Below are 27945 nucleotides of genomic sequence, written 5' to 3'. Positions count from 1 at the left end.
AACAGGAAACACGAGGAGGAGGAGGAACAGCGGGGCGCGTGTCCTCCAGCAGGACTGATCCAAGACCAGCTCCGTCGACCAAGACAGCACCGCCACAAAGCCGGCGCTGTGATGTTGCGGCGGCGGCGGCGGCACCTGCCTTAACTGAAACATCCATCCGTCATCTCCACAAACCGCTCAGAAGACCTGACGATCGGAAGTGGACGATTAAAAAGCTTACATAAGGAGGTGTATCAGGAGCTGACTGCGTCGCTCCCTTACGATAACTGCGTGTAAAAGTTACACTTGAAAAACAATCACATTCCATCCGGCGCTTAATAGCTCCAAACCATCCTGACGGACCAGAACCACAGAATGGTGTGTGACGTCAGCCTTTCCTCGGCCTAACTGTTTCCACCGTCTCTCCTTGTCAGATGGTTAGAAACGGCTGTTTTCTTAAAGTTAAACAAGCTATTCGGAGTTCAGACCGACGTCACAACACCAATTTCCGGGTTGCACAGCGCGCGTGTCTGTTGCTGGATCAGCTGCCTTCCTGGAGTGACGTGCCTACAGAGCGGCCATCTTGGAACAGGTCGAGCTCTGACTGCATTGCGTTAAAGTCAAAGGAGGAGACACCAGTTTGCACTGTTAAAGTGATGACACGTCGCTCCAGTGTAAATATATGTGGTGTCTTTGCAAATAATCCAAACAGAGGCAGAGCTTCGTACAACACAACCTTACCAGCAAGTGGTCGGAGCGTCACTTTAGACAGACAGATCAACGCGCTGGCACAACAGGTGATGTCACTGCCGTGGAATAAACAGTCCATACACTACAATATATAAACAAGAATGTTGTTGTCACTGAAATCGAGCAGAAGAAAATAAAGATAGAACTCTAGCAAAGGAACCCAGAAAACGTTCATTTGCGATCGCATCTTTATTTTGAAAATTGATTTGGGGGGAACATTACAGTTGGTGATTATTATAGCTGTAAATTAATTATGTGTTTTGTATTTATTGGCGTCATATGCTGTGATTATTGGCCCTATAATATATAATTTCCACGATTATCAGCCTGATCTTTGATACTTCATATTTAATATTCAGATAGCGTTATTGTTTCACTTTGATCGATTGAACGTGTGAACTGTGTTTTGGAATGTTGCGACCAAGCTCATCAATCCTCTGCTCAGCTGTGTGGGAGCTAAAACCCCAGAGAGAGAGGTGGTCTGCTGGTAGCTGTGGTCGCATGTCATGGCTGAGATGTTGCCGACCGAGACGCTGTGCCACACTTGACCATTGGATGATCCGGACGTGGCCAGCAGATGGGAAAACAACAGCATTTCTGACTATGAAGTGCAGGCGCACCAGAGGATGGAGGTCGAGAGCAGACCCATGTGACCTCATCACCGCAGACATACTGCTACCTCAGGTATCACTGGCATCCAACCCAGGGACAGACCTGCAAAACAGATGGATTTTAGTTCCCTGAAAGCGGGGAACAGGTCTTGTGCTTCAGTGTGTGCTTCTTGTGAAGGAACTGTACAGCTACCTAACTCGGAACCAAATGACTCTACAGACCTGATTTTCTTCCCGGATGCTGAACCATCGAGGACCAACATCGAACACAGAAGAGAACATGAGTCACAGCTGCCGCCACTCTGCCAGCTTCTGAAAGAAGTATGAAGCATCATGGCTGAGCCTTTTAACAGACTGGATGTAAAAGTTAAACATAAAACCCATCACACTTGCAACGCGTCACTGGAGATGCGGCTGTTGGACCTGACACACACGTTCATTCAAGTGTCTTGGGAGTATTTGGGTGGAAGTTGGAACTGTGAGCGGCTGTGAGTTTTCCTTTCAGCTTTCACGATTCACTTGAGAGGTGCACACAGACTCAGCAGCCATGCTGGGTGACGGCTGAAGCAGCAGAAGGTGGAAAAACGCTCATGAGAGCCGAGCTTCTGGAGCGATGTTGCTCATGGCACGCGCGCTCCACTAGATGGCGGTCCTCTCCAATCTTTCCCGCCCGTCCCAAACTCACGCGGTGGCAGTTGAAACCTCTGCACGTCGAGCTCACTTGGAGCCGGAGCCGCGGTGTCTTGAGCGGCGCTTCCTGGACTCGCCCAGCTCCAGTTCAGCGACGCATCTGCGAGAAAGTGCCGCGTCTGGTTCGTGACTGGTAAAGGAGGCGCGCGGCAGCGGCCCCGCCCTCCCGCCTGTGGGCGTGGTGAGAGTTGGAAAACAAAGTGTGACACTTCCTCGCCGCATCAGTCGAGTCCACCCTCCGCTCCGCTCCGCTCTCCGGGCGCCGCCGCCGCTGACCCACATCCCGGAGGTCGTTGGAGCTCTGCCGTCTCACCGAGGAGTGGCTCTTCGTCGGATGGGGGGACCCGGGACGGAAGCGCCGGCGGCTCTTTAACCTGCTGCAGCAACCGTCATGAGCCAGTGAGGAAGAGGAGGAGGAGACACGATGAGCGGCGGAGAGGTCGTCCTGCAGGGCTGGCTGAGGAAGTCGCCGCCGGAGAAGAAGCTCCGCAGATATGTGAGTGTTGCGGCGTGTGGGCTCCAGGTGCGGCACCTGACCACGGCCACCTCACCGGGCCGTCGGGATGACGCGCTGCTACTTGGGTTTGATGCCCTCAAATCACGTGATTCCCACCAAAACAAACCGCAGATGAGCTGAACGAGGCAGCGTCCTCGAACCTTCTAGTGCTACCACGCTTCTTCTCAAGCATGGACGTCAAAGACGCTTTGGTTTTGAAGCCGGATTTGACAGGTTCATGGTGGAGTGGCGTGGCGATTCACCGCGTCACTGTTGGATGTCGGTGCACATGGTGTTAAGGTTCAACCCATGACACCGTGTTGACACAAGCAAAAGCCCGTGAGAGGCTGTGGCCCGCACCGCAGGCTCCGCCGCACTGGAGGTTTTCAGCGCCACTCTGGTGACAGTTCGGTGTCGGAAGACAAAGCAGGCACGAGTCATCAATCGTGAAGGTCCAGTAGGTTGAAGCTCACGTCGTCCCTCAGTGTCAAACTTCTAGAATAACGGAACGCCTCTTGCTTCACGAGCAATGACTGCAGGAGTTACTGGACAGGACTCTGCGCCTTGACTCCCGGCGGCGTCAATCCATGGCCCGCGGACTGGCGGTGTTCCAGCAGGTGGCACGACAGTGAGCGTTTGGAGTGGTGTCAGAAGTAGGATGGGCTTTTTGGCGCCCCCTGGAGTCTGAGCAGCGCAAAGTTCTCCGGCTGACTGTGAGCGGTCACGTGACGCAGGCGGAGACCATGGTCTGGCTGTTGTTTTCAGCGTGAAGTTCCACTTTAGCACTGAAGCCGCTGAAGGCAGTGAGCTGCGGTCATGTGACCTGCTGACGGTTGTGACGGATCAGAGTGAGACAAAACAAGTGCCTTGTCATCGTTTTGTCTGCTCATGTGAGCAGCAGATTTGTGGCCACCCGGGGTGCGGGGTCACGGGGGGGGGTGATACCACACAGCTGCTTGTGAGGTCCGTGAACCCGGTGGCCAGATGAACCATTGTGAGGTCATCAAACCTAGAGGAGCCACAACAGCAGATAAAGGTTTTTATTAGCAGCGTCGGGTAATAGGATGGATGTGGTGGGGGGGTGAGTACAGCTGGCAGCCGTTTGTGCTCGGAGCTCAGGGTCTGATCCAGTGGACTCCATGAATCTGAGGACAGCAGTCGTCGATCAGAGACTCAGTGAAGAGCGCAGCTGTGTGGGAAGGTGTCATGGGGCATCTGGAGCTTGGTGAACCTCGTCGTTCCTTCAGTCCGTCCCAGAGCTTTTCTCCCAGGAGGTCTAAGACTGAGGACAGGATTGTGGTCTGGACTCAGAGGTGCTGATCCTCCTCACAGCCAAACACCCACGTTCCACCTTCAGAGGAGTCTGAGACTCTGGTGGAGCTGCTCCAGTGGGCAGGTCCGGCTGACAGAACCCTCTCACCCAGAACCTTCTCTGGCACTGGAACCTGCAGAGAGCAGGACACACGTCCTCAGGAGCGTGTGGACTCTGACCCCGGGTGTCATTGTAGCGTGCGAGACAACACGCCAGAGAACGGCGTCATGGGATCGCGAGTCGGGACTCTGGAATTCCTTTCACTTAAGGTCCGGGCCGGAGACAATCGGGACTATGTGCTCTCAGGATTGCTGTCTTCTGACCCAGATGTATTTCCTTCACCTCGCAGCCAGAAGAGTTAGCATGTCGCTAACGTTGTTTTGATGAACCCAGCAGCTCTGCCTCACTCATCCCTCCACTGGAGTCTACGAATCAGTAGCTGCTCGCTGAAATGATTGACAGCCAGTAGACTTGGGTGGGGGTGGGGTGGGGGGTGAAGGTGGATCCAGGTCAGGTGGTCGCCGGGCGTCAGCTCGTATGCAAATCACATGCAAACATGCGGCAGTTGAGACAGGAGCCGACACGTCCGAATCGGACTTGTTTAGAGTCTCAGTTCTCTCTCTCAGTTTCAGCTCTCACACACTGACACACCGCTCAAGCGTGAGTGTGCTCTAAATGATTCACCTGGTCCAGTCGCCACGGTTCAAGGTTCACGTCTGGTTCTGACGCTGGATGGTTGCAGCTGTAGGCGTGAGTGACATCTAGTGGCGGCATGAGTGAACACCAAGCCGGTCAGAGTCTCGTCCTTCCTTCCTTGGTTCGTGTTCATGTGCTGATAGAAACACACGATCCTCTGGTTTTCTCCGTATTCACACCATTTTTCCCGCCACACTCTGCACCTGCGCCTCATCTTTTCTTCCATTTCCCTTTTTTATTTGTCATTTTTCACCATCTTCATTTTTATATTGAATCTGTTACTCAACATGAAATTGTTGCTTTATATATATATATATATATATATATATATATATATATATATATATATATATATATATATATATAATTAGTGATGGGACTTCAACAAGTTAATTACGATTGATTAATTACCACATTATTACGATTAATTAATTACAACAAAGATAATTTAATTTTATTGAATTGAACGGACCAGTTTGCTCTCCAGACAGCAGGGACCCTCTGTCAGTGCAGGAGTTCCTGCTCCACTGATGCCACTGATGCAGCAGACACCTGGCAGCTAGGATGAGAACAACAACAACAAACATGGAGGAATCCTCCCTGAACCTAAGCAAACAAAAGCATCTGTTTGCTTTGGTTCAGGGAGGTTTTTCTCTACACTATGTCCAGGGTTTCCACCACTCTGAATGGACTGGACATTCTGATCCAGATATTCTCGAGACTTGAACAGAGCTTCGGTTGAACTCGGGCGAGATCGAGACTTGAACAGAGCTTCAGTTGAACTCGGGCGAGATCGAGACTTGAACAGAGCTTCGGTTGAACTCGGGCTAGATCGAGACTTGAACAGAGCTTCGGTTGAACTCGGGCGAGATCGAGACTTGAACAGAGCTTCGGTTGAACTCGGGCGAGATCGAGACTTGAACAGAGCTTCAGTTGAACTCGGGTGAGATCAAGACTTGAACAGAGCTTCAGTTGAACTCGGGTGAGATCAAGACTTGAACAGAGCTTCGGTTGAACTCGGGTGAGATCGAGACTTGAACAGAGCTTCAGTTGAACTCGGGTGAGATGAAGACTTGAACAGAGCTTCAGTTGAACCTGGGTGAGATCAAGACTTGAACAGAGCTTCAGTTGAACTCGGGCGAGATCAAGACTTGAACAGAGCATCATGGTGGTTTATTGTCAGACTGGTGCAGAATAAACAATATGTTGTTGTCTAAATGTCTGTTCGGCTCCATCATTGGATTCAGTTATAGACCAGATTCATTCACACTGAAAAATGTGGCTTCTTGTGGCAAATATTCTGATGCCATTGAACTGAGATGAATTGAGATGAATTCATCACAAATTCTCTCATTAACTAGATTAATTTTTTAATCGAATCCCACCCATAATTTCCATCCATTTCTTACGTACTTCAATTCCACACGTGATCCACATATTTCCACCTTTCTCATGGGATCACGTCGTAACTCTGCAGGTGCTTCGTCTCAGTCACAGTCTGTTCTCGTTGAAGCGTCTCTCACCTGTGTGGTTTCCCTCCACTGGCTCTTCTGCTGTGGAGCAGTGAGGTGACTCAGAAGGTTGGGATGAGCCCAGTGTCAGGAGCGCTGTCGGGACGCCGTGTCCTCGCGTCTGTTTGCCCAGTGATTCCTCGCTGGCTTCCTGCGGGCGGCTCTGACGTCTGCTGTTGACTTTGGTGGGAATAAACTCGCTTGTCAACATGAGTCACGGGTGTGCGGCTCATGAGTCACTCTGGCACGTCACAGAGTCGATGTCTCCGGGATCCAGTCGGACCCGCGCCTGCGGCCCGCGTCAAAACAAACCTGCTCGATGCATTCCAGGCTGATGCTATCGCCGACGTCTGGTTCTGGCCGGGCTCGGGCCATGTGGGCCTCGACAGGACTTGCGACTCGGCTCCTCCAGAGTGGAGGCTGTGCAGATGCCTTGATGTCAGAGATGCGAACACAGTGCACGGATCAGCGCCGCGAGCCTTGAGCTCCAGGATGACCTTGACAGAGCCAGAGGTCCCGAGGTCAGCTCACCATCCCGATGCCTGAGACGGACCCGTGTGTCAGGGACTGTTGTGTTCAGACCTGTGTGCCGCTACCTAGCGAGTCAAAGCGCCGCGGCCATGACTCTAGGGCTGCAGCTAACGATTATTTTGGTGCCGACTAATCTGTTCATGATTTTTTCCATTAGTCGACTCGTCGCGATGACCTTTGTTTGGAGCTATTTTGAATTTCTGTTGAACCTAAAGCTGCTAATATCCTCTCACTGTGACACTCAGACGCCACACATTATTAAACAAGTGTGTTAACATCATGACACAGGAACATGTCTTCACCCTGTGGAGCATGAAGCCGTGGACAGAGAGCTGCGGCTCTTTAGAACGGAGCTCTCTATTGGTCCCTGAGAAGGATTTAAAGTCATCACTCTGCACATGTGTCTCCCATATCTAACATCTGATCCACATCCAAAGGTCTTATTTGAGTCATAACCTGAAAGCACGTGTTCAGTGTAGCTAGTCACTAGTTCAGTTCAGGAGGAGAGAGACACTGAGGACACTTCACTGCATCCAACTAACAAGTTAGCTGCGTGCTAACCCACATGCTAGCTGTTAGCTGTGTGGCGTCACAGACCAAACTCTCTCCCGTCACTCTACCATGGTGTGGAGGGCTTTGCTCGTCCTTCAGACGCGTCATCTTCACTAACAAAACCAAACCAGACTTTTGAACACTACGCCGCTCCAACTCCTCCGTGACTGTGACGGAGGCGCTGAGTGGGAGGTGGTGAGGCGGAGCCTGGGACGGAGGTCAGTTGGACTCGGACCTCAGTCAGGAACCAATGAAAGGAGCAGAAATGAACATATCCTAATGATTCAGAGAAGGTGATCGTTCCTCACTGCTTCTCAATAACAACCAGTTCTGGATGCCCGTCCTGCGGCCCGTGTGTCTTTACACCAACACGACGCATCGACACACAAGAGTTGGACGAATTTTTGTTGTCGACGTTATCGATGACGTCAACTCATCGTTGCAGCCCGACATGACTCTGACCCTGGTGCTTGGATGAGCTCACAGAGCCACTGACCTGCCCCTGACTCCAGTGACTCGTGAGTCCAGTGTGAGCATGGTGCTGGGACCGAGACTCCTCAACACTGGAGTCTCAGATGTCCCCGCCTGAGGAGTGGCCCCAGGGGTCCCTGGTGTCACCTCTGGGGCGCTGCCATCTGTCATGTGTCGCGCGCTGCTCTCAGCTTCCTGTCGTCCGCCGCGGTCGCCGCTGACCTTCTATCTGCTCTGTCCCAACTCAATTATTGCAGCAATAACAGCTGCCAGACTTCCTGTGGGGGCGGCGCCGACAGGAAGTGTTGTGACACAGATCCCAGAGCAGGAACAGCGGCCGCCACTGTGGAAGTCTTTTTTTCTTTGGTTTAGACCTGAAGGGTCAGTGCGCGTGATGGGACTCGACTCAGTTACGGTGGCTGGGAAGGGCAAAAGACATTTACAAACTGTTTTAGCAAAATATTTTTTTTGTTATTCCATTTCCAAAATGTGTTTTCACAGTTTGTAAATTTCAACATCTTTTATTTAGTCGCCTCCCTGGCGATCCCCCCACGATTGGTACACTGGACTACGATTCTCTGGCAAATTTGCATCCTCTGGAAACACATTTACAAACTTGGAAATAAACCTAAAAATGCAGGGATGAAAATGCTGTGAAAAGTTTGTAAAAGTGTTTTGCACTTCTCAGCCACCGTACTCAGTGGCTACAGCGACGACTGATGAGGAAGACTGGAGCCAGCGCAGAGTTCTGCCGGGGGTTTCACACGCCTCATCAAGATCCAGTCAGCCTCATGTGTCACAGGCTACCTGGAGCGTCGTATGTGGCTCATGTGATCCGGAGACAAGGTCATCAAATGGTCTTCCTCCAGGCGGAGCACTTGTCCTCCTGACGGCTACTCACCTTCTGACTCGTGACGTGAACTGGCCTCCTCACCATCGGTGTTGCGTGGTGTGGTGTCCAGGTTCTTCCGAGCTGCTTTACCCACGGTTCTGACCCAGAAGTCCTGCTGCTGTGTAGCTTGAGTCCCTGAGTCTGTCCTGTCACACGGACTCACTTGGATGTGTGTGGGACTCTCAGGTTCTCAGGGACGGTTAGGGTTAGGGTTAGGACTCAGCAAACACGCTCACGTGTTCAGCTGCCGCGGTTCTGAGCTTCCCGGGTCACGGCAACCGAGTCTGTGATAGAACTCAGATAAGGGGGAACTGTGAGTAATGTTGTTTATAATGGGAAACTAGCGCGGCAACATGGAGTCAGCATCAGTCAGCTGACTCGAGTGAGTGATGGGCCCAAGATAAACACATGAAAACATACTAGGAGGGAACCGGAAGATTCACGTGAGGGTCCTCGTCCTGTCGAAAAAACTCGAGCGTCACGCTGTGTTTCCCTGACGCGCAGCTGGAGTCAGAAGAGAGAGGGGTCACATGACCTGCGGCCTGATGGGACGGAGCTCGTCCTGGATCAATATCTGATGCTCCCAGTGAGTCACAGCCATGATGTCATCCCAGCAGTGTCAAGGGTCAGTGGAAGGGAGTGAGCTGGCGCCGACGTGCCAGTTTCATGGCTGCTGCACTGTGATTGGAGGTCCTGAGGGAGCGATGAGCAGATGCTGGCCCCACCCTCAGAGGTGTTCAGGCCTATGAGCTCCAGGTTTCCTCCCACTGGACAAAAACTCACAACAGATTCTGAACTGTCCGGAGCCACCTGGACTGAGACGCTGGTCTGGACTGAGCCCAACCATCCGAGAGGTTGGTTCTGCGGGTCCAGGTCCAGAGTCACCTCACAGTGTCCTTGCTGAAGCTCCCACTTCCTGTCCTTGCTGAAGCCCTCGCCCACGTATGCGGGTCAGTCCGGGTCTTGTCTCCTCAAGGTGGAGCCTGGGACCCTGGGAGGAAACGTGAGCGCCTTGTTTGAGCCCAACTGGACTGGGTGTCCTCCTCAACCCTTTCATCTTCTCCTCCACTCCAGGTGGCGCTGACCGACAACCGAGGCAGGTGGTGGCAGCCTGCTCCAGTCTGCGGTGCCGAGCCGGCAGTTGTCGTCACCCACTGTTTTACTGCTCGGCACATAAAGTAGACTCTTGTGCAAAGTCAATAAAATCATCATATTGCGCGGCGTTCCAGATGAACTTGTTTCAGCCGCCGCTGCCATCTTGCCACGCTGCGAGCCTGTGATCACAAGCTCCTCCCTCTCTGTCGCCCTCCACCCCTGGGGTGACCCCAAGATGCTCATGGCTTCCACCTTTTCTGTGTATCATCTCAACGTGCCTGTTTCCTCTGGGCACTCTGGTTTCCTCCCACAGTCTGAAGTGTCACTGATGGCTCTCAACTGTGCGTGGGTGTGAGTGTCCTGGGTGGAAGCTGGCTTTCAATGAGGGCGTCCCACGGTCACAAGTTCATCACTGGACTGATCCAGGACAGCGTCGAGAAGCTGGGGCAGATGGTGAGGTGGTCTTCAGACCTCTGAAGTGGTTTGCTTCAGTCTGAATCAACAGCAGGGTGATGCAGGTGTCGCCCTCCTTCCTGAGGGGTTCATCCAAGGACGTCGTGGAGGGTCGGGGGGTTCGTGGGTCGGACGTCTGGATCGGAGCTGGTCATACTCAGTAGCTTCACCTGCTGTTCTCACAAGTGCCGCAGGTTCTTAACACAGATGATCCAGGGCTCCAGGGTCTTGGACTCTAGAGCTTCACAGCAGAATCTCTGGTCCCACTTGTACTTATACTTGTACGACGCATCACGGTTCATGACAGCGCGTTTCCATCACGGTCACAGTTGAACAGACAGACTCAAACTAGCTGAACTTTACTTGACAGGACTGGAGGTGGTTTCACTCACACACATCACCATATATCATTGATGGAAACTCTTGCAACATATCAGCGGTGGCGTAGCGTGATATTATCGTGGGCCGGTGAGCTTTGTGGGCGTCGGCTGGTGTCCAGTCAGCCGCGGGTCCGGTGGCCCGGCTCTGAGCCTGGAGCCCTCTGGAGCCCGGGTGCGTCTGGTGCAGGCAGGGCTCGCCTGGATGGCGGCGGCTCTGCTGTTTGTGCAGCTGTGTGTGTGTGTGTTCTGCAGGCTAATCTTGTGGGTCAATAGAGCGATCCTTACCTGGAATAACATGGCCGGCGTGTTTGCTCACAGACGTTTGAAAACATGTTGACTGACGTTCGTCATCGGGGCTGTTGACTCAGCTACTACTACGACACACGCACGCAGGTGTGACGACACGCCTCAGACGATTGTTTAGCCTGGATCCACCAGGGAACCTCTCGTGGCGGTTGTACACCAGATGATCCTGACAGTAAACAGGTGTCGGAGCCGCGCCCGCAGGCCGTGCTGCTCGCTTCTGTGGTGACGTCATCCTCGAGGCTCGGGGCCCCTCAGATGTTCTGGTCTCAGGTGGCTCCAGAAGATCCTCAACGTTGAAGTGGACTCCAGAAGAAGAACACGAGCCAAAGCCACTCCAGCGAGGTGCGACTGGTGAAGGTCACGTCTGCGCCGCTGTATCTTCATGTGAACCCAGAGCTTGTTGGTTTTCCCCCAAACCCATTGTTGTCGGCAGAAATAGAGGCATGTTTGATCCTTCTTTTTTTAGATGCTGAATATTGTTGCCTGTGGATTTGTTTGCAGAGGGCTTCCTTCCTCAGGTCGGAAATAGACCTGTGGCTGCTGTTGCTCTGGGACTGGACTTTGTTCAGGTCTGGACCTCAACCTGCTCTGGGTCTGGACTTGGTCTGGTCCTGGTGTGGGTCTGGACCTGATCCACCCTGGGTAGGGGTCCGGTCTGGATCTGAACCAGATCTGGGTCTGAACTGGTCCAGCCTGGGTCTGATCTGGACCATGTCTGCCCCTTGTTTGGGTCTGGACCTGGTCCTGACCTATACCTAGGCCTGGTCAGGGACTGGACTTTGTCCAGGTCTAGACCTTGATCTGATGCAGGTCTGGACCTGATCCTTGCCTGTTCTGGGTCTGGACCTGCTCTGGTCATGGTCCAGCCGGGTCTGAACATGGACCTGGGATCATCGTTGGAACCCAGGAAGTCATCTTCCAGTGCAGAATGTGAGGAGGGCAGCCATCTTGGACGGAGAGTTAGACTCAGTTATTACTGACTCACTACGACTCCCAATGATCATGTGTGGTGTGTGCAGAGTCCTGCGGCTGAGCTCAGCCCCGGTTGGTTGACCTGCAGTTAGCTAGTCATGCGAGTGTCCTGACCCATCACAGACTCGCCGGACGCAGCGCTAGCTTCATCCAGTCCACTTGCTAAAGAGGCCAGTTCCCTGTGTTCTACACCCTCAGTGTTGCTTGGATGAGGGGGGGTGGGGGACAGCAGGTCCCTCGAGTGCAGCCATGGTCCTACTCCAGCACCTCCGCCGTGTTAGATCTAAAACGGTTCTGAGAGCCGCGTTGTGGCGCCGCTTCTGCCTGAAAATGGCTGAGTCAGCGCTTCCCTTTTCGCACGGTCAGCGTTCTCCCAGAAGCAGCTCCGTCATTCTTGAGCTGTTGGACCCGGCCTTGCTGGCTTCACTTCCTCTCCTCTCCTGCCACTCTGGTGGGGTCATGCCCCTTGCTTTGGCATGTCCTCTGTGAGGACCGCCACGAGTTGCGTCGTGTCGCTAACGGATTCCGTTCTTTCCAACTGACTCACTGGGAGATGTTGGTCGGTTGTTGTTGTTGTTGTGGCGGTGACACGCCGTGATGTCGTGGCAGGAACCTACACTGAGAGCCCCTGGTGAGCCAGTGGCCGACCTCTGCACACGGGCTCCGGTCCAACTCCACAAGTCGCTGTGCATGAAGCCAGTGACTCGGCCCGGCGCTGTCGTGGCTCCGGACCTGTGCGCCGGCGGCTGCTTAAATATTTATAGAGAGAGGAGATTTAGGAGCTGAGGCCGCGCAGCACTGGTCCTCAGAGAAGGGAGTCATCTGAACTCCAGCTGAGGCCTGTCAGAGCTGACCGTGACTCACCCACTCCAGCGGAGACTCAGCTGCTGGGACTCTGGTCACGGGTTGGAGCTGGAGAGTTTTTGAGGAAAGGTCGGGTCATGTGACTTGATATATTTGTCTCTCACCCGTCAGCCTTGCAGATAGTTTGGTTCGAGGGCGCCCCCTCTCTGCAGCTGACACGTTAGCTAGGAGACGTTTCCTGGAGCTTCTGTTGTGAAGAGCCTTGCAGCGGTGGGGGGAGGGTCGGGGGAGCGCAGCGCGGAAGCGCATCACTGGCACATGTCCAACCCCCTCCCTCTCCACCCCTCCTGCCGACCGCCCACCCGGCCTCCATTTCCCTTCCCGGCGAGTCTTCCTCCGCTCACCAGCCCGCAGCCATGACGGCGTGCGTCACAGCCACTGACTCTGCGAGGAGACTCCCGGTCCTGTGACACGTGGTGTTTGCTCAAGTGACTCGCCTCTCACACCTGTCAGGAACCAGTCTGGCTTCTCTCTGCTGCTGACTCCGGGCCAGGGGTGGCACCGGGGCAGGAGGCACTCCATCCCTCCTCCTCCAGCAGCCGCTGGGACTGGTGGCGCTAGAGACTCCAGTCATCGTATGGTGCATTTGGCACGCGAGGCTAAAGCAGCAGTCGCCAGGTGACAACGATGTTATCATCCAGCCAGTGGGAGGAGGCCCCGGGGCCGACCCGCTGCACGCCGAAGGCTTTCTGGAGAGGAACCTCTTTGCTTCATGGAGAATTGTGAGAAGGTTTTTCATCCCACAAGACAAAGGACTGACAGTTTGGATCATGATCTGGAGAATAGACTCTGACTCCATGATCATTTCTTCACCCGATGGTTTCTCATGTTTCTTCAGCAGCATCTAGGAACTGTGTCCAGACTGCTCCATAGTTCAACTGTTCAGAGACATGAGACACAGCAGACAGACAGACAGACAGACAGAGGGCTCCATTGAAGCCCTAAATAAAGCTGGCAGAGCAGCCTGTCAGACACCAGCGGCTTCTACCAGAGACCTGAAACATTGAGTTTCTCATCTCTGCACTGCAGAGTTCACTCTTCTATTGAGACGTCAACAAACCATGGTGTTGGAGACAAACTCCACTCCTGAGTTCCATCATCAAACAGTGAGACTGTAGTGTCCAACACATGGAGGAGAAGGAACATGGCTTTATCCTGATCATTATCGTTATCGCTGAAATGACATTTATCCTGATAACTTTTTTGGTCCCTATCACCCAAACCTACAGTCAACACACTGCTCTCCATAGGAAGAGTGTTTCAACCCAGTAATTTCACAAAATATGATCGAAATCTGTCTATTCTCGAGCCTTTTGCAGCCGTAGCTTGGCCACCATGTTTGTAATCTGGCGGTTCTCCACATCTGGCAAATCACCAGACTCACGGCATGGAAGCGCTGTGGTTGGTGGGATGTGTGACGCTGGTGACAGGAGGAAACTGCAGATTAAGTTCCACACTGTAAACAGTTGGTTACTAAACTAACTCAGGGCTTTTTAGTGGGCGGAAGATTTGGGCAGGAAGCTCCTCCCCCACGTCCCTACTGCCGTGCAGCGGGCTGCGCTGGGGAGCGTTGCTGTTCGCTGCACGAGCAAAGCTTTGGACGCCCTGTTTCAGAGTCCAAGCTAAAGGCCTGATCTTGAGGAGACACTCAGGAAACATAAACACCTATTGTAAGAAGCTATGGCAGCCAATATTGTTATTTTTGAATTTTGTAATGGAGTTAGGCTAATTATTGTTTCTGTTTCTAATGCAGTTATTATTTTTATTCAACAGGGACGCAGTTTTTTTTTATGGAGGTTTGAAGGAAGTTGTTGTTGATGTGTGACGCAGCGCAGGAAGTGTTGATCAACCTGTAGACCACACACACACACACGCTGGGCTGTGAGGCTGGTGCGTGTCTGTGTGTGTGTGTGTCTCAGCTGTGTGTGAGCACCTCTCACTCTCCTCTCCCCGCAGGCCTGGAAGAAGCGCTGGTTCATCCTCCGCAGCGGCCGCATGAGCGGCGACCCCGACGTCCTGGAGTACTACAAGAACGACCACTCCAAGAAGCCCATCCGGGTCATCGACCTGCACTGCTGCGAGCAGGTGGACGCCGGGCTGACCTTCAAGAGGAAGGAGTTCCAGGACAGCTTCGTCTTCGACATCAAGACCTCCGACCGGACCTTCTACCTGGTGGCCGAGACGGAGGTGGAGATGAACAAGTGGGTTCGCTCCATCTGCCAGCTGTGTGGCTTCAACCAGTCGGACGACAACAGCGGTACGATTCCTCTCGCCAGCCGCGTCTTGCTTTCCAGTGTGTCGCCGTCGGCCGCTGTAGAAGGTCTTCCAAGTGCAGTGTCTTCCAGAAATGGTTAGCATTGCTGTCGTCAGCGGCGTGAGCTTCCAGTGAGTGCTTCCGTTGTGTTCGCACCTGAGCCAAGTGTGGAAATGTTGCTAGCATGTCGGCTCCAGGTGAGCCTCACCGTGGTGGCATGATAGCGGAGGTCGTCTCATGGCGCCGGAGCCGCTGCCATCTGGCCGCTGTGAGACGTTAGCGTGGCTCCACATGGTCAATCGTCTGTGAAGTGCGACACGGCCAGATGATCCAAAGCAGATGTGCAGATGAGAGCGCAACAGTCAACAAGTCGCTCTGCTGACTTGGTCAGGCCGCCTCACAGCTTAAGCTCAAGCTAGCATCAAGCTACTGAGAAGCAGAAGCCACTTGTGTTTCCATTCCAAGCTAAGAGTGCAGCGTGTGCAGGAGGTTTTAAACCTCCCCCCTGTCATTCCATATCCCCCTGGATGAGTTTTTTATCGCCACATTGTTTCGCTCTCTTTATTAAGCTCCATGTTTGCCATTTTCCACTTATTCAAATTTCGCATAAATCTGTGTCTCTCCAGGTGATGAGGGTTTCAGTCTTGTTTCTGATGCTAATCTTGTTTATACTGCAAGTTAGAGGTGAAGCGAGACTTCCTGTCTGGTTGGGCCCACTTCCTGTTAAGTTGGTCCCACTTCCTGTCTAGCTGCTGTCATATGGCAGCGAGCGTTTCACTGTGTGGCTCCTCATCCTCACGCTGAGCGTCTTCTCCTGAGGTCCAGTCAGACGCGGAGAGACTTGAACGACTGCTGACTCGTGGTTCCGAGACAGACTCCTCAGGGTGTTTCAGAGTCGTTGTTTGGTCTGTTCAGAACCAGACCTGTCCCGCAGAGGGTCACATGGTCCCTCTCCTCTGAAGGCAGCTTGGTCCAGTTGTGGCAGCTGGATCTGGAGCTCCGGTCCTCTGGTCCTCTGACCCCGTGTGTCTTCGTCTGAAAGCAGCAGGGGGGAGGTCTGGTGTCGGGGGTCACTCGCCAGGGACCTGGAGGTCGAGGGGCCTCAGACTGTGTGACTTGACTTGACGTTCCGGCCTTGACTCAGGTGGGGTCCTGTCTTTGACGGTGACTGGTGTCCAGAGTGGCATCAAGACCTCCAGACCCAACATGGCAGCAGGGAAGGACGGTGTTTATCTGAGGCTGCGCTCCAACATGGCAGCTCTGCTCACCGCCTTCTGTTGGTATTGATTTTACACTGCAGTTTCAGCCTCCGCAGCCATCACTGGGAGGAGAGACTCACTTCCATGGCTGTGTGTGTGTGTGTGTGTGTGTCTGCTTAGCTGTACATGTGGGGACCAACCCTTCACTGAAACTGCAAAATAACCAGGTGGTTCTAACTGGCTTCTTGGTCCCGACTCCTGGTTCAGGTGAGCCCTGTGTTTAGGGGGAGAGGCTGGGGAAAGGGTGATGGTCCTCACTAAGATAGGAAGGCAAACAGATGTGTGTGTGTGTGTGTGTGTGTGTGTGTGTGTTGGGGAGACCTGCCCCCGAGCACAATCTAATGAATGGAACACTGTCTTGTCAATCACAGGCTTTGTTCGGCTCCTCATCGGCCGTTTGAACTCACGCACAGTCACATCTTTATGCTTTGTGGGGACCACCATCACCCTTTCCCCAGCCTCTCCCCTGAAACCTAACCCTCCAAAACACATGGCTAAAAGACCGGTCCTCACAAGAATATTAATACATGTAAGAATAAAGAGAGAAAAAGTCTGATATACACACACACACACACACATATATATATATATGTATTAGGAGTGAGATTTTAAAAAATCTAGTTAGTTGGAGAATTGTGATGAATTCATCTCAATTCATCTCAGTTGAATGGTATCAGAATATTTGCCACAAGAAGCCACATTTTTCAGTGTGAATGAATCTGATATATGACTGAATCCAATGATGGAGCCATCCCTGAACAAAAGAAAAAAATAAATATATATATATATTTTTTTGTAATTAATTAATCGTAATAATGTTGTAATTATTAATCGTAATTGACTCATTAAAGTCCCACCACTAATATATATATATATATATAGCAGCTGCGACCTGCTGAGCTCAGTCCGATTGACAAACGACACGAGACGCTAGTGTCTTGGAACGAGGAGTTTTCCTTCTCATCTCAGAAACATTGGTTTCATGATGAGCCTGAAATCACTGGCGTCAGCTGAGCCGATGGTTTCGCTCGTCCTCGACGACTGGAGTTCGGCTCTGACTCCACTGGCTCGGTTCCTGAGGGAAGGAGCCCTCTGGGCCCCCCTCTGCGGGGTCGCCTCACGCCGTCATGCTAACATCTATAGCATGCTAACATGTGTAGCACGGCACCTCAGGCTCGCTCTGTGTTCCCTCCATCAGTGAGAATAGGTCCTGGCCTTGCCTGGCTCCGCCCCCTGGTGGTCAGGGCCCAGCCATGCAGCAGGTTCGAGTGGTCAAGGGGGTCGACCCAAGTGAGACGGGAAGAGTCTGTGAGGCCCTGAGAGCTAAACTGGTTACTGTGAGACTCTCAAACTCTGGCGCCCCCTGCAGTCCTTGAGGGAGCTGCAGGTGTTCAGGAAGTCTTTCCATTTCTCCTGCACTTTGCTCCAACTGACTCACCAATGTTTATGATCAGTTCAAGAAGCTCTGTTTTACTGAGACGGAGCATTAAGGACTACAAAAATGGCTGCCGCTCCACACCTGCGACCCCATCTCAACTGATCAACTGACATCGCTCACGTTGCGTTCCAGTGGTCTCGCCCCAATCCAAGATGGCAGGAAGTAGACGTTTGGAGTCAATGATGCTTTCATCACATTAGAGGTTCATGCTTCCCGCCATCACTGGACAGGAAGTGCCTGCCCAGGCCCCGCCCCCACGACGACAAAGGCGGCCTTGTACGCAGTGACCTCTGGGATGTAGAACTGGCCTCCTGACAGGAGCATCTATTGGATGAGGAGCAGAGGAGGTTCCTGAACTGGGACCTCCGTGACCCGCGTGGTTCTGTTTGGGCTCAGGAATGTCTGAGGCCCGTTTGATGTGACTGTGGCGTCTCTCACACGTGACTCTGATTCCACGTCCTCTGATGCTCAGTTCTGGTGTTCATAACTGGTCCTGCGGCATCACGAGGTCCAGAACACTTGGCTGGGGGGTCGGGCCCCAGCTCCTGTGGTCCAGGGGACCAGCTGCCCCCCTCTGGAAGCTCCACCGACTCCACTGAGAGGCCGCCGGAGCAGAACCCAGGGCCCCGGCTCTGGAGGTGGAGACCAGCACGGTACTGGGTCAGACGGACGTGGTGCCACTTCAGTGGCCTCCAGGGGCCTCTCTCTCCTCACGGGTCAGAACCATGAGATGCTGATGCAGCCAGAGTCCGCAGCAGCCGTGAGGAGCGAAAGCTGGATCCAGCTGGTGTGGGGGGAGGGGAGGGCAGGGTCCGATCGATAGATCAGTCGTGTGTCAGTGCCGCCGTGATGGAGGAGGAGGAGGAGGAGAGTCGCTGGGAACAATGGCCTAATTGAGGGTCATTAGTGCGGGGATGAGGGGCGTCCCGGCCCGTGTGTGCTGATGGAGTGGACACCCCCCCCACAGCACAGGCCTGGTCCCCCCTCAGGCTGGATGTGACCTCATTCAGCAAATGGACTCTCTCTCTCCCTCTGTTTCTCTCTCTCCCCTCTCTCTCAAGCCCCCTCTGTCCCCATGTCTCTCTCTCTCTCACTTGCTCTCTCCCTCTCTCTTTCTTTCTCACTCCCCCTCTGTCCCCATGTCTCTCTCTCTCTCTCTCTCTCTCTCTCTCTCTCTTTCTCACTCCCCCTCTCTCTCACTCACCTCTTTCTCTCTCTCCCTCTGTCTCTTTCTCCTGCTTGATCCCTCTGTATCTCTCTCCCCTCTCTGTACCTCTCTCCATCCCTCTCTCCCTGTCTCTCCTTCTGTCTCTCTTGCTTGCTTGATTCCTGTTTCTCTCTGTTCCCTCTCCCTCTCTCTCAAATCATCTCCATCAAATCAATCTAAGGGCCCACTGGAATCCCCCCCTCCCTCCCCCTCCTCCCCCAGAGCAGCAGGGCTATTTGCTTTGGTCCCGCGAGGCTAGTCCCTCATCTCTATTGATCGGAAGTGGACTGAGAGCCGCTGAGTACAAGACAAGGTCGTGTTAGCGCTGCTGCTCTTCTCCTCCCCAGAAGAAGAGGAACGCGAGCGAGCGGCGGCGGACGGCTGTCACGCGCCACCTCATCTGCCCAAACTGTTTTAATTAGCTTAGCAACACACCTATGCTTGTGCTACGTGAACAAGGCGTCGCGTTAGCACGGCCCGCTACGCTGGAGCGACGTTTAGCTGTTGATCCCCGTCCCAAGCGTTCTTGTTTGTCAGCATGTCATCTTGTAGCCAACAAGTGAGCTAGTATCGCGCTGCTGCTTTGGCTAAATGTCATGACATCATCACGCTTTTTAGCGGCACAGTAGTGCACGTGATCTCCGCGAGCTGCTTACGCCGCGTGCGTACTTGAGTTCGCGCCTTGCTGAGTGACGGTGACCTCAAGTGACCTCTGGTTCTCTCCTCTGCAGACGGACGGCTGCAACAGCTGCCGCGCTCGGTCGGCGCCGACGTGGGCGGCTCGCTGAGCGCCGACAGGAAGTCGGCCGGACCCGTCCACTCCAGCCAGCCGGTCCTCTTCACCTTCGATGTGCCGGTGCGACACGCCCACCACAGCTCGCTGCCCCACAGCGCCCCCCAGGACTACCTCCTCCTCCACCAGTGCATGAGCAGGAAGACGGAGGGCGCACGGTGAGGTCGCGACCCGCACGCGTCCTGTTTCCTGTTATCACATAGAGCAGGTCAGCGCGCAGGGGGCTGCCGCTTCCTGGAGCCGCCGGCCCTGTCATGTGGCCGGGGCTGCTGCAGGCCTTTGACCCTGCTGAGTTCCAGTGCTCAGGCCTGATGCACTTAGATGCAGCGTACCACATTTCGTTCCTGTTTCTATATGGAAAATACGAATGTTCTTCATGTTTGCCGTCTGTTGGTGATCACAAATATACAGAGGCAAACACCTGCGTCGTTCCTCCGAGCATGATCAAGTCAGCTGTTTGTCTCATGCGTCTTACTTCCAGGACGCGCAGCACGCTTTCAAGGACCTTGAATTCCGTGACAATTGAATTGATGTTTCTACAAGCGACTTTTTTTCCTCTTCATTCAAGCGCGTGCGTTTTATGAAACTTAAACCAAGCCTTCTGGTTCTGCGAGTCTGTCGCTTCTCAGGTGTCGAGTGTGAGCTCTGAAGTGACTTCACTCACTGACCTGGAGACTTGTTGTCGAGTGGTTGACAGCGAGGCGCAACGTGAATCCAGTTTGATAGACGCGGTGTTGTTGGCGTCCACCAGAGGGCTCCCTCTGTAACAAGCCTCAGCGGTTCACAATGAGCTGCTTCCTGCCAGCGGCAGCCGACTCTGCAGTTTCTCCTCCTCAGCAGTCTCCTCACGTTTCCCGCCCTCGGTCGATGAGCGATGAGGCTGAGGCTGAGGCGGCAATTCATCACGCAGCGACCCGCGTGACAGCGGGCCAGAGCGTAAATCTGCCGTGCGGAGGCGGGGAATCGAACCCCCACCACCCTACCTGTGACGTCTGCTTCAGCTGATCCGGTCACGGTGATGTCACGGCCCAGAGGTCCAGTCCATCATGTGACCCTCGTCACTCACGAGCTCAAAAAGTCGACTCCCAGCCGCTGTTGATCTGGATCTGAGGTTTATTGGGGCCTTGTGACGTCAGCCTGCAGGTCACGAGTGGAGCTGTGGGAAACTGCAGTGGAACACGTCAACATCTGCGGCGACACCCAGTGGACAGTCAGGGACTCGCCTGCATTCATCTCTGAGCTTCAGCATCAGCTGTTCATTGAAAGACACACGTTCGCAGCGGTTTTCAACCTTTTTTAAGCCCGGCTCACTTGGTTCACTGAAAGAATCCTGAGGCTCATAACCACCAGAGGAACCTGAGCTGAAAGTCCTGTAGAAAATCCCTTTGAATTGGTGGAAAATGGTAGCAACTGACACTCGACTATTTTGGCTATTACCAGGAACAAATGACAGAGAAAGCATGATCATCCTGTGTCATCCTTTCGCCCGCCTCCATCTCCGGACACATGAGGTGGAACTGACACTCTCGGCTGATAAACTCGCTGAGACAGTCATGAGTGAAGTCACTTACTCGGAGGCCGTTGTTGTTGTTGTTGTTGTTTTCAAGAGGGAGCTGCAGTCTGGCGTGGTCTGGTGCTGACGCCTGCCCGGTCTCTGTGTTTCAGGAGTGCCAGCTTCTCCCAGGCCTCCCGCAGTAACCTGCTCCTCGGCAGCGACTCGGCGGCCCAGAAACTCTCTCACGGCTTCTCGCACTGTCTGAACGGGATGGGGGCGCAGCTGCACGGCTTCTACAGCCTGCCCAAGCCCGGGAAGCACCCGGCGGCGTCCAGCGAGGACTCGCTCCCGGAGGCCTGCTACGTCTTCCCCCGGGGCTACAGCTCCGAGGCGTCGGCCCACAGCGAGACCGAGCTGGAGAGCGAGGAGGTCTACACCTTCCAGACGCCCTGCAACGCCCTCGCCGCCGCCGACAACTACGACCTGCCCACGCCGCCCGGATCCTTCTACCAAATCCCCCGTGCCTTCGACAGCAACCACAACGCCTTGACCCCGTCCAGCTCCGAGTCCTCCTGCGCCCCCCCGCCTCGGCCGCCCAAGCCCAGCCAGGGCTCGGAGAGTCAGTGGGGAAGTCCTCAGTCCGTGGGCAGCCAGAACGGAGACACCACGTCCGCCGCGTCGGTCATCCCGCGCAGGAACACGCTGCCGGCCGTGGAGAACATCCGGCTGCACCGAGGTGAATCCAGAGCTCCTCGCCACACACTGGTGCGGTGCAAACCGCTCAACTTCCTGTTGTTGGGCTTCATAACACGGCGAGCACGGTCACATGATCAAAAAACCAAATCATCACATTAGTCCGGCTAAAATTTCACTTTTAAAATGCATGTAAACTGCTTAGTCTGACTACTGGAAAGAAACTGGAGTTTCTCTGAGTTGGACTAGCCAGTAGCTGTACTAAGCTAGCATGTAGCCAGTAGCTGGACCCAGCTAGCATGTAGCCAGTATCTGGGCTAAGCTAACATGTAGCCGATAGCGGGGCTAAGATAGCATGTAGCCAGTAGCTGGGTTGAGCTAGCATGTAGCCAGTAGCTGGGCTAAGCTACCATGTAGCCAGTAGCTGGACTAAGCTAGCATGTAGCCAGTAGATGGGCTAAGCTAACATGTAGCCAGTAGCTGGACTAAGCTAGCATGTAGCCAGTAGATGGGCTAAGCTAACATGTAGCCAGTAGCTGGACTAAGCTAGCATGTAGCCAGTAGCTGGGCTAAGCCAACATGTAGCCGATAGCGGGGCTAAGCTAGCATGTAGCCAGTAGCTGGGCTGAGCTAGCATGTAGCCAGTAGCTGGGCTAAGCCAACATGTAGCCGATAGCGGGGCTAAGCTAGCATGTAGCCAGTAGCTGGGCTGAGCTACCATGTAGCCAGTAGCTGGACTAAGCTAGCATGTAGCCAGTAGCTGGGCTAAGATAGCATGTAGCCAGTAGCTGGGCTAAGCTAACATGTAGCCGATAGCGGGGCTAAGCTAGCATGTAGCCAGTAGCTGGGCTGAGCTAGCATGTAGCTGATAGCGGGGCTAAGCTAGCATGTAGCCAGTAGCTGGGCTAAGATAGCATGTAGCCAGTAGCTGGGCTAAGCTAACATGTAGCCGATAGCGGGGCTAAGCTAGCATGTAGCCAGTAGCTGGGCTGAGCTAGCATGTACACGTGTTGTGTGACCGAGTAACGGTGTGTGTTGCTGACGCGGTGCTGTGACTCTGCTCAGGCTCGTCTTTCGAGACCAACAGTCAGCACCGCCCGGTCCTCTTCAACAGCTCGGGTCAGTCGGTGGAGTCGGTCAACGACGGCTTCAGCTCGTATCTGGTGAGTCGCTCGCACACACACGTTTGTTAACGTCAGTTATTTGGATGTTTTCACCCTCCAACTGAAGCTTAATCACACACACACACCAGCAACACAGAAGCTGTTTCCGAGAAGTGCTTCCCACAAGTGCAGATATACAGGGTTCACTCACTGGCGCATGCGCACACACAGTTACACGCTGCGCTAATGTTGCTGTCGTGGATGTTCAACTTTGTGCGGTGAGCGCCCCCCAGTGGCTCGTCAGAGATGACCACGGGATCTGTATAAGAGAAGATCATCAGATGACTTGGTGACGACCCGTGTGTGAGTCCCACTGGTCTCACGCCATCACCTGTGCCTCCACAGAGGACCAGAACCCCCCTGACCCGCTCCGACAGCGGAAACTCAGACGACAACTACGTTCCCATGAACCCCGGCTCCTCGCCGCTCAGCGCGGCGCTGGCCGACAGCCCCAAGAACGTCTACATCCCCATGAGCCCCGGCCCGGCCCACTTCGACTTCCCGGGGTTCTCCGCCACCTTGCCGTCCCGCAAGGGCAGCAGCGCCTCAGCGAGCCAGCGACCTGGCCGGCTCAGCGAGGTCACGCCGCCGCCCATCAACCGCAACCTCAAACCCAACAGGAAGTGTGAGTTTCCGTCGCGCATGCGTCAGTCCTGACTCTGCAGAGAGCCGCGCGGTGACCGACCCTGGTTCTGCTGCTCCTCAGCCAAACCCACTCCTCTGGACCTGAAGAGCAACGGCTTCATCGACGAGCTGCCGTTCAAGAGCCCGGTCACCCTGTCCTGGACCCGACCCATGTGAGACACGCACGCACGCACACACACACACACACACACCTAACGTGTCCCACCTGCCGCAGAGTGATGACGTCACATCCGGCACATACCGTCTCTTGGCAAAAGATTCGATGTCAAACATGCTGTTTAGTGGAAATAAATGCTGCGCATGTGGTAGAAATCGCCTTGACATCCTTTATTTCACTTTCCTCTGGCTCATTGAAACATTAAAGAAACAGAGACGGTATGTGCCAGATGTGACGTCATCACTCCGCGGCAGGTGGGACACGTCTGGTACCTGCACGGGTCGCTCTCAGACCACACTCATGCTCTGCTGGACTGCAGGTCGGCCATGAACTCCATGACCTCGGGTCGACCCGTCTCCACTCAGAGCATCACCAGCACCGACTCTGCAGAGAGCGAGGAGAACTACGTGGCCATGGTGAGTCTGGGACACTGGCGCAGCCTTCACTGACCCCGCTCGCCGTCTGACAAGCTTCTGGCCCTCAACAGCAGAACCCGGCGTCCACCTCGCCCGCCATGAGCGGCACCAGCAGCCCGGCGCTCCGGAAGAGCGGGAACGTGGACTATCTGGCGCTGGACTTTCAGCCCGGCTCGCCCGGCCCGCACCGAAAGGTAGGCCAGCGGCACACAGACCCATGACGGCGGCGCCACTCAGGCTTCCGTTTCTCGCCCTCAGCCATCCACCTCGTCCGTGGCGTCGGACGAGAAGGTGGACTACGTGCAGGTGGACAAGGAGAAGACCCAGGCGCTGCAGAGCACCATGCAGGAGTGGACCGACGTCCGGCAGTCGGCCGAGCCGGCCAAAGCGGTCAAGTCCTGACCTGAAGCTGGGTTCAGGTCAGGACTTCAGGCCACTTCCAGTTTCGGCTGCTCTGAGTGACCTTCTGACCTCTGATGGACCTGGTTCTGACCTGTCACCTCTCACTACGACTGAAAACTCCCTGACCAAGGTGACTTCAGGGTGTCGCTCCGCAGACCACGCCCCCCTGCGCTCACTCAGAACCTGACCTTCACGAACCTCCATTTCTACCATCAACCACAAACCTTAGTGCCGAGCCTGAGGTTCTCCTGTGGAGCCCGACCACAGCCGTCGGCCAATGCGACGTGAGCTTCGACCGAGCGTCAGTCGTGCTGCTCGGGTTGACGGTTCAACTCCCAGCAGACCACCGAGTGGTGACCACCACGCGAGTCACTTCATTCTCAGGAAGCGTGACTGAGCGCTGGATCCCGAGTCACGTCCGTGGTTCTGGTGACGCGTGAAGTGAAGACCTCAGTGCTGTTGTCCAGCTAGCATGGCGCGACCTTCACTGCACGTGAGACTTTCCTCTTCCAACGTTGCTGGTACTGATGTGTAGTAGTTCGGCGACGAGGTGAGACGTCGTCGTGCGTGTGACTGACGACTTTATCCGACTTCCTAGTGGAGCCAGCGTGGAGGAGTCGACCTTCCCGAACCGTTCCGAACCACTCCCTGTAGAACGCCCCAAGTGCCCTGGAAGCGCTCGTCTCTCCAGTCCTGGCACGCGCTTCCTTTTCTTCTGCTCGCGTGGCTTCTGTCCCAGCTAGCTGGGCGACAGGCGGGGGCCAACTCAGGTTTGGTCTCATGACTCCAGGTTTCTTTGCCTTGCGTTGCCGTTTTGTGCCGCTGAGGAAATCCTCCCACGGCTTGAGGAGTGGAGCCGGGTCCAGTATTTCAGTGTGGGCTGGAACCACCTCAGACCCTGATGCTGCGCTCATGGTCTCTGAGAATCACCGTCCTGATTTTTCTACCATTTTTAAGGCTTTTTATATTTTCTTATGATTTTTTTTTTTTTAGGTTGAGACTCGTGAGCAGAGGAGTCAGGTCCCGAGTCACTCGGTGACGCCCTCCTGAGCTCCATGTAACCACTGCTACTGCTGTGAAGCCGCTTGTGTGTTAACTTATTAATTTATTGTGTGTGGAGGTTTGCAAACCAAGTCTGTGAAGCCATATAAGACGGAGGCGAGAGAATAAAGCTGAGCTGCAAACTCTTGTTGGAGTCTTTCATCTGCAACTCACCTCCTGCACCGGAGGTGGGTTCAGGTTCCTCCAGTGTAGGAGAGTGTGCTGTGTGTGGACGGACCATCGGTGGGAGCACACACTTGAGCGCGTCGGTCAGGACACAGAGCAGACCGTATTCAAGTTCAGTATTGATATGAATTTGAGGAGTATGTTATCAAGAACCTAAATCGTGATGAAGCTTCCTGAAGCACTGAGGCGTTTAGAGGACTTGGTTCACTCGCGCTCTGGCTCCACCAAGTGGACATTATAAGATTCTGCAAGCAGGAAGTCCAGTTGCCCAAAGCTTCCAGTAGGATTGTCATCAACAATCGAGGGTTTTCACGGCGCGTCGTCACCGCGTCATCCAACCCGGAAGCCGCCAGGTTGGAGGTCCTCTTTGTAAACATCCCCATAGACTGTGAACGGAGTGCGATGGAAAAATGCAAAAAAAAAAAAAAAAACAAGAAAGGCTCGTCGAAACGGGTTGGGAGTGACGTGACACAGAGAGGGACTTAACAGGAAAATGTGCGACACTTGGAAGAGTTGAGCTTCAATAGTGGTGCAGAGCCGTAAGAGTTGGCTCCGTCGTGGTGGGTGGACGACGACCCGGACACTCTGCCGTCGGTGACGTATCCTGATATCGTCAGTGACCTGTTTCTTCACCTATTCCATCCACCGCCGAGGAGCTGAACTGTCACCGGAGTTCGGAGGCGTGTAGCCACATGGTGTGCGGATGGGTCAGGGAACTGTTATACCGAGTCATCGACACATTTGCACCTTATATGAGAATGTGATTTAAATATTTTGAGGTTCCATTTTGAGTGTGTGTGTGAGAGAGAAATAGCTTTTTAAGGGAACGTTCTGAAAACTGTGGGTTGGCATCAATAAACATGTTCTGTGTGTTCTCTTCCACACCAATACAATGAAAATTAAGTCATTTAGGCTATACTTTTCCTTTTTTAATGAGCACAATATTCGGATGTGATCCACTGTTTTGCCACCAAGGTCCTGGTTCAGCTTTGCGAACCACAAGTGCCTCCTTTCTTCTGACAACTTCTGGCATTGTTCTCTTTCATTTGTCATGACTTTCAGAAGTCGATACAATTCCAAATGTTTTTCACGATCGGAACGATTCGTACAACCCAAAACACGACCGGAATTCACCATTTTTCGCTGCAGAATCGCCTTCAGTGCCGCTGTGCTGTGCTGAGCAGTGAGCATCTCCAACATGGCACCTTCCGGGTTTGATGACGCGCTGTGAAAACCCTCTATATCAGACATAGATGGGGGCAACGCTATAATGGTGTTTGAGACGTTTGACGTGGGTGAGATGTACACACACTGCAACATCTAATTTCACTTATTTTTATTTAAAAAAAAGTTTTTTTTCAACTGTCACGTCACGGTCACGTGGTACGGCCAGTCGGAGGCTTCACGCACTCGCCTGTTTGGACAGGGAGCTAGCATGAATCCCATATAGCATGCTGCTAACTCGCGGCTAACTGTCGAAACTCCTTTAAACCATATCAATTCCCCAGACCAAAGCGACTGTCATGTCGTTACTGAACTGATGAACGAACAACATGACGAGCACAAGTGCACACACGTGACAAACAACATAACTCAGTGCTTTTCACTCACACACTTCAGAATCACTCCGCCGTCTCCAAACAACCGTGTCGACCGGTGCAGGTACCACATGTGTCCTACCTGCCGCGGGGCGATGACGTCACGTCCGGCATATACGAATATATAGATATATATAGACATTTTAATGTTTTAATAAGCCAGATGAAATTGAAATTAAGGATTTCAAGGCGATTTCTACCACATGCGCAGCATTTATTTCCACTAAACACCGTTCTTCTCTTCAGTCTGTGGAACAAGGCGTCGTGATTGGCTGACACGTGCGGAGCTTTGTTTTTATGACTGAACGACTAAAAATACCTTCAGATGTACATAATTATCTGCTGTGGAGTCTATTTGATTTTTGTGCGATATAAAATAAGCCCCGTACGTGTCAGCCAATCACGACGCGTCTTTCAGCTAACACGGAAGTGGTCGGAGTGAAAACTCCTTCAAAGTTTCCCTGGTAAATGAATACAAATGTATCTGGAGGTGTTTAAGTGCCAACTGTGGAGACTGTTGTGATTTCTTGTGCGATATCAAAGAGAAACAAAGCTCCGCACATGTCAGCCAATCACCTTGTTCCACAGACTGAGGAGAAGAACGGACGTAAACTTGGCAAAAGATTCAGTGACAAAC

At 53.6% G+C, this 27945-nt stretch overlaps 1 protein-coding gene and 1 long non-coding RNA gene across 3 annotated transcripts; one reads left to right on the top strand and one right to left on the bottom strand.

Moving 5' to 3' along the window:
* Positions 1–946: 946 nt before the first annotated feature.
* On the bottom strand, positions 947–2127 carry LOC128752344 (uncharacterized). The gene is made up of 3 exons (XR_008413654.1): positions 2026–2127; positions 1563–1652; positions 947–1443 (listed from the first exon to the last, which is right to left on the bottom strand). It is a non-coding gene; the product is annotated as an uncharacterized LOC128752344 (long non-coding RNA).
* gab2 (GRB2-associated binding protein 2) lies at positions 2086–26829 on the top strand. Of its 2 annotated transcripts, none has more exons than XM_053853461.1 (10): positions 2086–2526; positions 14518–14818; positions 19451–19670; positions 21178–21743; positions 22766–22863; positions 23209–23488; positions 23570–23660; positions 23985–24081; positions 24156–24275; positions 24340–26829. In XM_053853461.1, exons 1-10 carry the CDS (start codon positions 2455–2457, stop codon positions 24481–24483), a joined length of 1989 nt encoding a protein of 662 aa, XP_053709436.1. In that variant the 5' UTR covers positions 2086–2454; the 3' UTR covers positions 24484–26829. The 2 variants fall into 2 exon arrangements, with proteins under 2 accessions (XP_053709436.1, XP_053709435.1); XM_053853460.1 differs by having other exon boundaries at positions 2087–2526; positions 24153–24275; positions 24340–26827.
* Positions 26830–27945: the final 1116 nt, after the last annotated feature.

Source organism: Synchiropus splendidus, chromosome 1 (genome assembly GCF_027744825.2).
Source record: "Synchiropus splendidus isolate RoL2022-P1 chromosome 1, RoL_Sspl_1.0, whole genome shotgun sequence".
NCBI classification, from domain to species: domain Eukaryota; kingdom Metazoa; phylum Chordata; class Actinopteri; order Syngnathiformes; family Callionymidae; genus Synchiropus; species Synchiropus splendidus.
This window is presented reverse-complemented; position numbering and strand designations above follow the sequence as displayed.

Excerpts from the sequence above, each read along its gene's own strand:
- gab2 (XM_053853460.1), top strand. The coding sequence starts at position 2,455 with ATGAGCGGCGGAGAGGTCGTCCTGCAGGGCTGGCTGAGGAAGTCGCCG. Across the intron at positions 2,527-14,517 it reads AGAAGAAGCTCCGCAGATAT|GCCTGGAAGAAGCGCTGGTT; the intron begins GTGAGTGTTGCG and ends CTCTCCCCGCAG. Across the intron at positions 24,082-24,152 it reads AGGAGAACTACGTGGCCATG|CAGAACCCGGCGTCCACCTC; the intron begins GTGAGTCTGGGA and ends GGCCCTCAACAG.